General features: G+C 40.2%; 1 protein-coding gene across 1 annotated transcript; it reads left to right on the top strand.

The window, feature by feature from the left end:
• Positions 1-1,204: 1,204 nt before the first annotated feature.
• NEK3 (NIMA related kinase 3) lies at positions 1,205-12,984 on the top strand (the record flags this gene model as incomplete). Its single annotated transcript, XM_084277027.1, has 14 exons — positions 1,205-1,321; positions 1,917-2,010; positions 2,230-2,327; positions 4,045-4,112; positions 4,216-4,302; positions 5,395-5,449; positions 7,514-7,714; positions 8,060-8,129; positions 8,733-8,779; positions 9,681-9,783; positions 10,181-10,327; positions 11,341-11,475; positions 11,748-11,874; positions 12,829-12,984. The coding sequence occupies 14 exons, from the start codon at positions 1,205-1,207 to the stop codon at positions 12,893-12,895; spliced, it is 1,416 nt and encodes a 471-aa protein (XP_084133153.1). The 3' UTR covers positions 12,896-12,984.
• Positions 12,985-13,857: the final 873 nt, after the last annotated feature.

Here is a 13,857-nt window from a genome sequence, read left to right as displayed (position 1 = left end):
ACTAATTTTATAAGAAAACACAGAAGGAGCCCGTGTGTCTCTGTGTTGCCCAGGCTATGCTGCAGTGGCTATTCACAGGCGTGATCACGCTACTGACCAGCACAGGAGCTTTGGCCTGCTCCGTCTGTGACCTGGGCCTGTTCACCCCTCCTTAGTCAACCTGGTGTTCCCTGGGCTCCCTGGTGCTTCACCATATGATGCCGGCCTCAGAGTGGACACCCGCTCAGCATAGCACACTGCAGCCCAGAACTCCTGGGCTCAAGTGATCCGGCGGGCTTGGCCTCCCGAGTAGCTGGGACTACAGACGTGTGCCACAATGTGGAGGAAGAAGGGAGCGAGATCATGACTAAAGGGAAGTCTGCTAAGAATGGAGGGATGGGGAGAAGGTGCTACTGAGAACCCCATTTCCACAGTCCCTGCCCCCCCTCCCCCGTGACACAACGGTGGGGAAGAAGGGAGAAAAATCATGACTAAAGTAAAGTCTTTCTCTCTCCCCCTCCCTCCATAGGCTGCAGGTCCTGCCAGGAGTTTACTCCAACATGGGTCACAGTGTCTTCCATACATTTCTACTCACTCCAGCGTGGGGTCTCTCCACAGGCTGCAGGTGGGACCTCTAGTCCCTGTCATCTTCCATGGGCTGCAGGGGGACAATCTGCTACACCATGGTCTTCTCCATGGGCTCCAGGAGCGTCCTCTCTAGTGCCTGGAGCACCTCCTCCCTTTCTTCACTGACTTTGGTGTTTGCAGTTTCTTACATCTTCTCACTTCCTTCTCTGATGGCAAAATGCATCCACTTGTGGTTTTTTGCTCTCAAATATGATTCCCAGAGGCACTGTGACAATCGCTGATGAGCTCAGTCTTGGTCAGCAGCATTTCTGGCCTTGAGCCTGCAGAGAGCTTCTAGCTGCTTCTTGAAGAAGCCACCCCAGCAGCCAGAACCTTGCCACATAAAACCACAACAATGATATTTTAGGCTACTTTAAGATACTTTAAGTACAGCAGTTGGAAGTTCTATTTATGGTGATGTTGAACATTTGTAGGTACCTACATTTGTTACCCATTTTTGTTATTTTGTGGGGTTTTTTTCTCATGCAGATTATAGTAACAACACACTTCATGAAATGAATCCAGGTAATGACAAAGTTTAGATCATCCTGTAAAAGAGAGTGTTTGGAAAGAAGTGCTGGACCTAGGCCTACAAAGCATGGAAGAATACAAAGTGCTGAAAGTACTAGGAGAGGGATCCTTTGGCAGAGCTCTCCTAGTTCATCATACAAGCAGTGACCAGAAGTATGCGATGAAGGAAATAAGACTTCCTATGGTAAGTATGTCACGTACAAAACCTCATCCACTGCTTAAAAAAACCCAATGTAATCCTGGATATATTTTTGAAACACTGAACACTTGTGCTGAGAGTTTTGTGTGTTGGTTGCATGGTATGACTACTACCTGTCTGTTGTTGACAAGTCAGATTATGCTACTTTACTTAATGTTTCAGAAAGTGTGTGGTTGCATTTTGGGAAGTGGAGCAGGTAGAATGCAGATTTCATCTGCAATACCTAATGAAGAAATCAGCCTCATATTACTCCTGGTAATCACATCTTCAGGTTTCTTTCAATACCTGGGCACTTGGCTTTATACCAAGTTCCTGCAGCATAGACTGTCAGCTGTTCCAAAGCCTGTGTGTGCTGCTTTGTTACATAGTTCTGCATTTTTAAAATAGAAAAAGTCATTAGCTGATGTAGAAAAATATCCTCTCAAATTTAAAAGAACCTGAAGAAGCCATCAGCTAGTAATAAGTCATAGGAAAAAAATGAGCAATTTAAAAAAAATACTTCCCTTTGGGAAGGAGAGGTGGATTGTGTATATATGAAAATGTGATGTGACATTTATATAAGCAGACTTACATTTTTCAGTCTTCATCAGATGTAGAGAACTCTAGGAAGGAAGCGGTTCTTTTGGCTAAAATGAAACATCCAAATATCGTTGCCTACAAAGAGTCGTTTGAAGGTAAATATAAAATCTTAAAACAACTCCATTTGTTTAAGGTTGCATTCTCCTGAGGGATCAAGGTTAGATTCTTGTTGCAGTTTTAGTACATGTTATAAACAAAACCCATGTTTATTGTAATATATAATACATAGCATGGAGTCAGAGCTTTATAGTAAAAATAATATACTTACTCTGCTAACCAAAATACTAATTATTCTTATATTACCTAAAATATAGCTGATGGACACCTGTATATAGTGATGGAATATTGTGATGGTGGAGATCTAATGCAAAAGATTAAACACCAAAGAGGAAAGTTATTCCCTGAAGATACGGTAAGAAAAGACAGCAGTTTGAACTAAGGACCCAGGAAGCCTTTTTCATGTAAATTGGAACACAAATTACAGATATGCAAACGCCTTGAAGTACCTCCAATGAAATAGAGACACTTAAAGATACTATAGAAGCATTAATTCTTTGATAATTTTCAGTAGAACAAGATGAGAATTGGACTGTGGGGAATAAAAAAAAATAAATTGCTGTCTGTATCTAAGAATTGTGCAGGCACTGTGAAAAACAGAGTCAGGTTTGCATGCATAAATTTATGCAATTAAGTAAGAATTCAACACAAACTTCAGCCAGAATTTAAAACACAGTAAGGGGTACTGACAATGAAAAGTAAATAAAGCACTCTAGTAAGATAAATGAAACCAGCCAGGAGACTAAATGTTTGCATGTTATGTAGCAATTAAATGTTTAAGCCGTTCAGCAAGCATTAATTCCTTTTATCATGGAGGCTAGGAGAAGGTCCACACTAGTTCCTGCCACAGTTAGAAGCATCATCTTAGTTAAAATGAAAAGACCAGACTCAACTAATAGAGTATTTAGATTTGTCAAGCATCTCTTAACAACTGTCCTTTTAGAAACAGTATGTTAACTTGGTGTGGATTTTTTTGGGTTTTTAATTTGATAATTTACAATGAAATTGTAATTGACACGTTTATACAATGACCATGAGGTAAAAGTGCCATGTAGTGACTCCCTATCTTCCTTCCTGTTACGTGTTACTAGGATTCTTCAGACATGGCTAGCAGACATTCACTCTGCTGTATTAAAATATACTGTACCTTAAACAGTTCAGTCTTCTGTGCTGACAGGAGGCCATTATGCTAGAGTTAACTTTTAACTCCCATATATTCCGAACATGCTTTTTATTTATCTATTTTTTGAGTTTCTCTTTTAAATCAATTAGTAAATTATTCATTATATACAACATTGAGCCGTTATAACTCTTCATTACTCTTTTTAGATCCTTCACTGGTTTGTGCAGATGTGCCTGGGTGTAAAGCACGTTCATGATAAACGTGTGTTGCACAGGGATATCAAATCCAAGGTGAACAGAGCAAATTTTGTTGCCATTAATAAACTCTTGTCTGCATGCAGAACTTCAGCTCCCTCTTCTGCAGTTTCCTCTTACATCTGCATGCTGTGCTTTTCATCGAGGCTGAAGAATATTACATAAATGATATTGTTGAGTGTATGGGATGATGTAATATTCTGGGCATAAAAATCATGCAAGTATAGCTGTACCCTTCGTATCCACACTGCTGGTAGTGCCAATTGTGGGTGACAGGTCACTTCCAACTTAAAGCACTAACACAAGTAGAAAATACACTTGGAGGATGCAGCTTGTAATTATCTTGTCTCTCATTTCTTCTCTTTTACACTTTGCTAGCAGAAAGGCAGGAATTGAGGAGAAAGTGTGATTTCAGTGGTTTGGGTACAACATAGAGATTGAGGCATGTCAGAGCTCTGGTTCTTCCTCTGCTACTGACACTGGGGCTTTAGGGCTGTATAGCCTTTCCACCTCCCTTTAGACACAACATAGTTCTTAACTATTTTTTTGGTAGAAGTATTAGGAAAAGCAAGTAAAAGGAACTACAAAGATAAAATATCAGAAGTGATTGTCACTGTGTTTTCCATATATACAAACTACAGAAATGTTTCCTAGAAGGATATTTAAGTATGTAAATCTGTCCTCTTGACACACAGAATGTCTTCCTCACTCAAAATGGAAAAGTCAAATTGGGAGATTTTGGATCTGCATGCCTTCTTGCACAGTATGTAGATATCTCCACTGATCTCAGTGATCTAATGTTTTATTTTACAGATCTCTTAAATAATTACTTTTCATCTGGTCTTTCTTTTTTGTCATTTCAATAGTCCAGTGTCATATGCTTGCACATATGTGGGAACTCCTTATTACGTACCCCCAGAAATATGGGAAAGCATGCCATACAACAACAAAAGGTATTTGGGTTTTCAGTGGTCACAAACAATGCCTGACTGATGTGTGTCTTTTTATTGTTGTCTCCCTCTGGGTATGTGAGTTATCTGTGTTTAGTTTGGGGAAGACATTGAGGTGAGGATTATTTAGAAAGAGGTAATTGCAGGGTTTTTAAGATTAAAAGGCCCAAGTTCCTCTTTACTTAGGTATAACAACTTTACTCTTAAAAGCTGGAAAACTGATGCACCGACTTCTCTGTGCATTTGGGGGACTAAATATATACATTTAGCACACACGTGTGTGTATGCCTGTATATATGTGTTTGTGTCTTTGGGCTGAGTCATTTCTTGGGCTGGTTTTACTTCTGCCAGTCCTGATAATGTAGGAATGGATAATGGCTACAGAACCGATGACATAAATTCATAAAGCCCGGTTATTCTGGTTGTTATGCCAGAACTTCTGAGAGCATCATGATAGTATAGTGTTCACAGCTTGCTCCCAGACTCCAAAACATCGAGTCATTTTCTATCCTCCCCCTGTTAGATCTGTCCTGTTACCCTTACTGTACCTGAACCGAATGGGTTCATGGTTACACAGGAGAGAAGAGACCTTCCAGCACTTAAGATTTTTCTGCTCCTTGTACAAGACAGATATTCAGTTGCTTCTAGTGCAGGTGGCAGTACTCACTTTGGGGGGAAGATGATGGTTTTTTTCTCTGTAGCAGAATTCTCACTGGCAAGGCCAGAATTTAGCTCTCCGAATTAGGATAGTGGGGCTGCCATCTAATGTTAAGGGCCATGGAATACAACAGCTTTGAGATGTGGAACGATAAATATTGTTGCAGCAAATTGCTTAGGAGACGTTCTGTGAATAAAAAGCTAACTACAGCTGTATGGCAATCATCTTTTTTATGTCAGACTGGGATAAAATAAGGAAGATCTTTTCCACTGGAGAGGTTAAACACAGAATTGTATTGTCTTTTACGGTTACTCTTATTTATTTTTAGTGTATTCAGTTCAGTTATGTACACCTAATGAATTCAACTTTTTTTTCAGGCAGGATATTAAATTGTAGATTTTTGGCTCAAAATTTTGTATCTTTTTCTGTACCTACAGTGACATATGGTCCCTGGGATGTATTCTATATGAGCTGTGCACTCTTAGGCATCCAGTAAGTATAGCTTTATTGCCACCACATGATACTTGGAATTCCTTAAAATTTAATTTGCAGTTTGTTGTAGTTTGATGGATTCACAGCCAATTATATATTTGACTGATGTGTTTGATGCTGCTGCTTCTGAAAGAGGGAAGTATTGCTCCACACTTCCCACCCCTCCTCCATTATATGCCTTCTGTTTTTCAGCAGCTCTTGGGACCTATTGGACCCGTCTCTAAAACATTCAACTTTATACATTGTTAGAAAACACATATTTTTTTCTTTCTTAGTTAATTTTCCTCAATATCAGTGAGGTGACCTGGGGCTTATTAAGGAATCTGGCAGGTGCCAGGCTGGTTCCAGATAAATGCAGTGGTGTTGCACTGAGCGTTGTGTTTAATGAGAATATATTGTGTGCAAGCAGAGCAAAGTGTAATAAGCAATAAGCATTTTTGTACCTTGCGTCAGTGATATACCTGTTGAAAGCTGGAAAGGGACTATTTACAAGGACATGTAGTGATAACACAAAGGGCAATGATTTTAAACTAAAATGGGTAGATTTAGGTCATATATTAGGAAGAAATTCTTCAATCTGAGGGTGGTGAGGCCCTGGCACAGGCTGCCCAGAGAAGCTGTGGCTGCCCCCTCACTGGCAGTGTTCAAGGCCAGGTTGGATGGAGCTTTGGGAACCCTGGTCCCTGTGAATGGTGTCGCTGCCCATGGCAGGGGGTTGGAACTAGATAATCTTTGAGGTGCTTTCCAACCCAAACCGGCCTGTGATTCTGTATTGGGTTTGTGTGGTGAGGTTTTGGTTGCAGGGAGGCTACAGGGGTGGCTCTTGTGAGAAGCTGCTAATTGTTTCCCCTGAATATGTGAGAGGAACAACTCTGCAGATAACCAAGTCAGTGAAGATGGAGGATAAAGAGGTGCTTCAGGTGCCAGAGCAGAGATTCCCCAGCAGCCTGTGGAGGTTAACGGTGGGGCAGATACCCACCTGCAGCCCATGAAGAACCCCATGCTGGAGCAGGTAGACACACCTGAAGGAGGCTGCAACCCTGTGAGAAGCCCATGTTGGAGCAGGCTCTTAGCAGGACCTGTGCTCCTGTGGAGAGAGGAGACCACTCTGGAGCAGGTTTGCTGGTAGGACTGGTCACCCTGTGGGAGACCCAGGTTGGAGCAGTCTGGTCTGGAAGGCCTGTGCTGTATGAAAGGGACCCACATAGGAGCAGTAGGTGAAGAGCTGCAGCCCATGGGAAGGACTCACGTAAGAGAAGCTGGTGGAGGACTGTCTCCCATGGGAAGGACCCCACGCTGGAGCAGGGCAAGAGTGTAAGAAGTCCTCCCCTGAGGAGGAAGGAGCAGCAGAGACAACGTGTGATGAGCTGACCTCAACTCCCATTCCCTGTCCTCCTGTGCTGCTGGTGGGGAGAAGGGAGAGAACCCAGGAGTGAAGTTAAGCCTATCAAGAAGGGAGGGGTAGAGGGAGGCACTTTTAAGATTTGCTTTTATTTCTCATTACTCAATTCTGATTTGGTTGGTACCAAATTCATTTTCTCAAGTTGAGTCTGTTCTGTCCACGATGGTTATCAGTGAGCGATCTCTCTCTGTCTTTACCTTGACTCAGGAGCCTTTCATTGTATTTCTTCCCACCTGCCCAGCTGAGGATGGACAGTAATAGAGCAGCTTTGGGGGGCACCTGGCCTCCAGCTTCTAGTTGTACAAGCTACTGTTTACAATGCCCATGATGATCTGGTTTAAGTTAAACTTTGTGTGCAAACTGTGATGTTTTCATTCTCAGCAACTCATATTTCTGTCATTAACATAAATGCCTATCTAATAGCCCTACAAAATGTGAAGCAAAGTTACTGATGTGTTCACTCAGGGTCATTATTCCAGACCTCTGAATTAGAGCCCTGTAACTGTCAGTCTGGGAGCCAAATCATTATGGCAGCAGGGAGTCTATGTAGATATATACCATGCATTTTAATAGATTAAATGTTAAACTTGCTCTTTAGTTATGTCAGCTTTATAGTTCATGCTTAAACCCCGTGCTCTAATGTTCATTTATTTCTATTGCAGTTTCAAGCCAACAGCTGGAAACATCTTATCCTTAAGATATGCAAAGGGTTCTACAATCCACTACCATCTCACTATTCCTATGAACTTCATTACTTAATAAAACAGATGTTTAAGAGAAATCCCAAGAACCGTCCATCAGCCAGTACTATTCTTGCAAGAGGCTGCTTAACAAAACTTATAAAAAATTGTTTGCCTTCTGAGGTACAGTCTATTCTTTCTCTTAAGGAACAGAATCAACATTACAGATACTACATCAGTTTCTTTTGTCCTTTGTTAATGCATAACAAATGAAATGTCGTGTTGCATAAGTCCTACTCTAGAAGCTACAAATACCATTGTAGTCTTCTCAGAAGCCTGAGTTTTTAGAAGGGTTTGTTTTGAAAATAAGAGTTGAATATTGACATGGTGACCCTAAAATTAGATATGGTTAGCGGTTGGCTGTACAAGGTTTCTGTATAGTAAGTCTATTTTTGACAAATAGCATATACAATAATTTGGGAAAGGTTAAAATGGTACAGTACTGGCATCTCTTCATACACATTCCAGGTGACAAATGAGTTTGAGCAGGTATTAAAGGAAACCAAGAAACACGAAGGCACTGCAGCAAAGCCAAAGGGTAAGTCAACAACATTTGTCTTGACATAAGGAATGGCAAATGACTAGGAACTGTAAGTTCTTAAATACAACTATAACACATTAGTATTACATGTTCAAATCTACTTTATTTCAAAATGTAATATTATTGCATTTGTATGGGAAAATGCTTGAAGGCTGTAAATTACATCCCAGCATGAGAAGTACAGTGCAAAACTACAATACATACATGCATTGTAAGTCTTAAGACTTGTGCTAGACTTAAAAATTTCACTTTTAAAATGAGCAAAACTTTCGTCCTTTGCATAGATTTTAAATATGACAGGGCTTCTGTTCCCAGGATATGGTGATGCAAGTTATTTTCATGACTTAATTTTTAGAGAGACAGTTGGATTTTTGTTTCTTCTGCATAGATTTAGCTACACCCAAATTTGTACACATTCGGAACCGAATAGTAGAGGGGCTCCCTGTTGAGAGTGAGCTACACTGACGGAAGTGTGAAGAAGCTTTCACATACTTCTCATTGCTTGGCTCAGTGGTGTTGCTGTCATACCTCTGGAAGACCACTTCACCACAAATGTTTGCCAAGGATACTAACTCTTGAACCTGTTCCTTAACGTATCAGGTAACGTCATGGCTGGCGGAAGCTCAAAGAATAAGAAAGAAAATAGGGTAAGTATTAAAATATAAGTATAATATTTGTATCTTAGTAACTTAGAATGTTCTGTATTATAGAAAAGTTCACCTGGAAAATTATTAGTATGCTAAACCATAGATCAGCCTACTAGGTCAGCTGTCAACTTGGAGAGTTTTCCTGTGCATTTCCCACCTCTGCAAGTTTTTGATGCTTCCTAAGATTAGTTTAGTTCCAAGGTGCATTTCCTTCTAGCCCTGTCAGTATGATGATGATGATGACATTGTTATCATCACAAATAAACCCCCTCTCCTGTTTTTGGTAAGTTTTGGGATACTGCAAACTTTGATGCATTTTCTTTGCTTTAGGGACACATTTTTAACAGGCTGCTATGGAAACAGTCTAGTCTGGACATAATTCTCCCTAGGTTTTAGGGCCCGTGTGAGATTTCAGGAGGGGAGAATTAAGCCACAGGTGCCCAAGAAATCACCTGTGGGTAGATCATAGCAAAGCCTGGCTCAGCAATATTGTGTATATATTCAAGACATGTTGCCAGTAGGGGTCTGTTTTTTTCTATAGACATGTCAGTCTGAAAAGCTCAATAGTTGGGTGTTTCTTGTTCTTCCTGGGAATACGACTCATTTAACTTTATATGGCTACAGTTCTTAAATGTACAAAGTAAAACCACAGATTGCATCAAGCAACTATGTATGTGCTTAGCTTCAAAAACTCAGATTGTCTCACATTGTGAAATGTAGTCCAATGATCGATGCAGTGCAATTGCAGTTGGCATCATGGTCTCACTGGTTTAGTTTTCAGGTCTTTAGGCCAGATGTTTGTCTTTCAGCAAAACTGAAAGAATTGTCATGTTAATATTACTTTTTTGGGTTTTTTTGGATAACAAGGCTAATGATTAATACAGTCTTTGTTGTTTTAAAGCCAAGTAAAGATGAAGGTAGCGAGCACAGCCCTTTAGAAAGGAAAAATGTTACTGAGGATTTGAATGAAAGCACAAAGGAGCATATAGAATCTGATGCAGAGGGTAAGTTTTACAGTTCTAAGGCTGGTGCATTTCCTTCTATGTAGCAATATATAAATGTCAATGATCCAGCCATGTAAATATTTACAGCATACAAGTTTGAATCTACAGAAGGCCATGATGGTGTCTGTTCTGTAATTACATAGATTCTTAAAATTTATCTGAGATTTAAAAAAAACCCAAACATTCCTGGCCAAATTATTAAAAAATAACTCTCTGAAAACATCTGTTATGGAATTAATGTATGGGGAACATTTTTACCAAGTTCAGACTTGTACCCATAGCATCAAACATCGTTATTAATTAAGTGCTGTATGCTTAGTACTACCTTACGTGGACAGAGAATAGAATTAGATGCTGTTCATAATCTTTTTTTTCTTCTTTGTTGTTGCAATTATAGCAGAAACTTCTGACATCCTCCCAGGAATTACTGATTTGTCCCATCCCCACAGGAGGCAATGGGAAAAGAGGATATCCAATACTGTAGTGGATATCCTGGAAAACGCATCCTTGCTTTCTTCCAGCTTTACATCTGAAGAGAGTAAAAGTAAGATTTAATTAAATTTGGTTTCAGTTCAAGTGATACCAGTGGTTCTTTTAAAAGTCAAAACTTTACAGGACGTAGTCAAAATTCTGTAAATATAATTTTAAAGTATTTTATTAACACTCAAAAAGCCCACTGTGGTGAGAATTTTTTAGAGGTCTTGTATGACAGGAGGATTGTAAAGAGTGATGCCACAGATAACCTTAGCAACCCTAACATTATAATCATTGCTAAGAAATTATCCTACCAATCCTCCTCTTAATATACTATTGTGGGGGTAACGCTGAGGAATTCATTTCATGCAAAATGCAGCTGCCTGTCAAGTACAGCAGACTGTTGGGAACATACAACATCTGTACCTCTGCTTCTTGTACCATTTGAAGTACAGATGATGTTGATGACAAGAAATAGTAATGATATACCTCAGATGTGAGGCAAAGATTCTTCCCTTCTTCAGCATTAACAGCCTTTAATTCTTACATTTAACACGGGTGTTCTTCTGAAAAAAGTGTCAATTTTAAAATGCCCCACACTGTCTGTGATTGTTAGAGTTACTTCAGGTGATTATGGATATGTATTCTAAGTAAAAGTGAACAGATGCTACTGATAGTAGTAGTGCGGAAATTCCTGAGCTGTGGTAGGAAAGCTACGTGATAATTAGTTGGAAGGGGACAGAAAAACACCTGAATTTAGGCGTTCTGCTATTAAAAGGCACAAAAATGGACACAGGCTCCATTTTTGAGACTTACAGAGCCACCAAAGAACCTTGCAGAGCCTCTGGCTCCTCAGACATATTTTGCTGGCTCCCTGCTACCAGAGGGCTCCACTGTATCCCTCTGTCCTTCTCTTTCCTATCACTTGTAGTGACAACCTCAGCGTGTTGAGAGGTCAGCAGTGCGACAGATAGAAACCTCGGGACTCTTCTTCCTCTATTTCTCTCTTGAATGTGATCTTTGTAATCCACCCTGCTAACTCAATTTTGTCCAAGTAGTTTATGTTCATGATCTTACACCTAGGTGGCTGTGTAATAAACTACAGTGAAAATCAGCCACGTAAGCAGTGGAACAAGGAAACTCCTCAGACCCTGATGGACCTTCTCAGTAATGCAGATGTCAGCTTGGCCTTCAAAACGTACACCATTCACAAACCAGGTACCGCCGCAGCCTGCGGGCGCTTCTGCAGACAGGTTTCTTAATAAAGGCTTCATTGCCCCTGTGTGTAGAGATTGTGCACTTGGATTCATGTCACAACAAACTGTTCTTTTGGGTTGGTTTTTTTTTTCAAGTTGACTGACTGAAACGTTGAATTAAAAAAAGCCAGGACCTGAGGGCAAACTAGACAGACTATTGTATTTGTATTGTTAATAATTTTCTTTTTTAAATTGAAGGATTCTGATGACATTTTCATTTTTATACTTTCAAAGCTTCTGAAAACGTACTAAGAGGTCCGCTCTCTGATGAAACTGAAGCATCTGATGAAGCAGATGGTGCATGTGAAGCTATTGTCATAGATCCTGAGAGACTTGAGCCTCGATCAGATGACGATGACACGTATGTCCACATTACATCCTTGTATTTGTTTTCTTTGGTTCCTTAAAGTGATTTTTCCAGAAAGACATTTCCATGGGGGGAAAAAAACCCACAAACAACAAAAAACCAAAAACCCAGTATTTTTCTCAGCATCTTAAATCCATCCCACTTTTACACAGCATTAAAATTTAGTAGCGTTTGATATCTTCCAGGTTTTGCTATATTTATAGTTATTGATGGTGTTGAGACTAAACAGGTCACTTGTTAGCAGATAGGCCAGTAACTTGCTGATGACTTTACAAAAGTGGCAGGATGAGATGAAATTAGATATAAAGTGCAAAACCTTCTTGCATGGAACATCTTTATACTCTGACCTTGTAATCAGATAACCAGTGGTAAAACCACTTGTCTAGTGGTATGTTTGTTGTAGTTGTGTCTTATTCTTCCTGCTCTTTCACACATAGTGCAGTAAAATCACTTTGGTACCTAATAATCAAGGTTTTTTTGAGAAACGGTCTTAACTTCTATGTTCTGTTAGTGACCCACTTCGGTTTTTCAAAGAGTAGAGTGTACATCAACACAGCTTGAATAGAAATACTATATTTATAGAAGTGTGTATGTTTTGGGGTGTTTCTTTGATTCTCAGCATCTCAGTTTGTCATTGCTTCCTTTGTGGCACTTGGGCCTGTATTACTGCAGCTCAGCTGCAAGCTGTTTCTATCAACATTTTTGCCCTCTCTCAGTACATGCACTTGGGGTTGCTTTTGATAAAACTTAACTTGGGGGAATTCAAAGGAGAATATCTGTTGGCTTCTTAATCGCAGTTGTGCAGGAAGTGAGTTGTGATATTTTAACATAATTTCTCCTATTTGTAGGGTAGTTTGTTGGGGTTTTTTTGGGGGGGGGGAAAGGCAAATAAAGGTTTATAAAGTTGTATTTTGCTTTGCAAAATAACATTTTGGTATGTATTTTTAGGGACTTCGAGGAAGATGACCCAGACTGGGTGTCGGGACTGAAAATGGTACTGCAACACAGTGACTGAAAACTTGATTTTACCTACAGTAACTGAAAACCTGCCAGTATTTATAATCCAAGTCATTGCTGTGAATAGTTGTAGCTCTTAATAAAAATATTTCAGTAAAATAAATCTGAGTAGGCACGTCTTCTGTATCACAAAACTGAAGGTGAAGACATTACAAGCTTTTTTAGCTAGAATGCTTGCAAATAACTGAAGTCGATATTAAATCTATTTGGAGTTGGTAGTAGCTTTGCAGAAACATTCAGTCAGAAGCATTACTGCTAATAGTGTTGTTCAAATTGCGCCCTTGTCGTATCTCAAAGAGGTGGTGCAAAGCTATGAGAATGTGTAGAGTTTTTCTTCCTGATCACATAAGGAAATACTACATCCTAGGAATAACTGATCTTCACTGGAGGGATATTACGGAAAGCATTTAACCATGCTGAGTATTTGATGCTTTAGTTCATACAGTTATTAATCCTCTGGAAACTTCTGAAGCTGAGTTTTGTATCTTCATGTATCAGTGAAGTGTTTTATAGATGCCACTGCTTATGTGGAAAGAAGCTAATGTCATAAATAAGGATAAACTTCCCAATTTTGACTAGGAGAAAGCTACAGAAAGCATTATGGGCAATGTCACATTTGAGGGGTGTGTGCTGGTGCCTTGATACTAGTAGTTTCTATTGGAGAAGCACGGCAGGGGGGTGCAGGAATACTCTCGGCAGAGCTGGGGGAAGCCGTGCCTGACCATCTCCATGTAAAATTACTGTAGAATAAGAAAACCTGAGGGAAATCTGTACCTTTGGCCGTTTCCTGCCGCCCCTCCGTGTTGCACGCAGGCTGCAGCTCCAGGCTCTGGAGTCACGCAGTGGAGGCAGCCAAGATTTCCCTTCGGGCCGCACAACTTCCCTCGCAGGCGCCCGGCGCAGGAGGAAGGCGTAAGGGAAACTAGGAAGGCTCCTGGCCCTCCCGCCGGGGGCGAGGGC

Source organism: Gallinula chloropus (assembly GCF_964237585.1).
Source record: "Gallinula chloropus genome assembly, chromosome: 1".
Classification (NCBI taxonomy): Eukaryota; Metazoa; Chordata; class Aves; order Gruiformes; family Rallidae; genus Gallinula; species Gallinula chloropus.
This window is presented reverse-complemented; position numbering and strand designations above follow the sequence as displayed.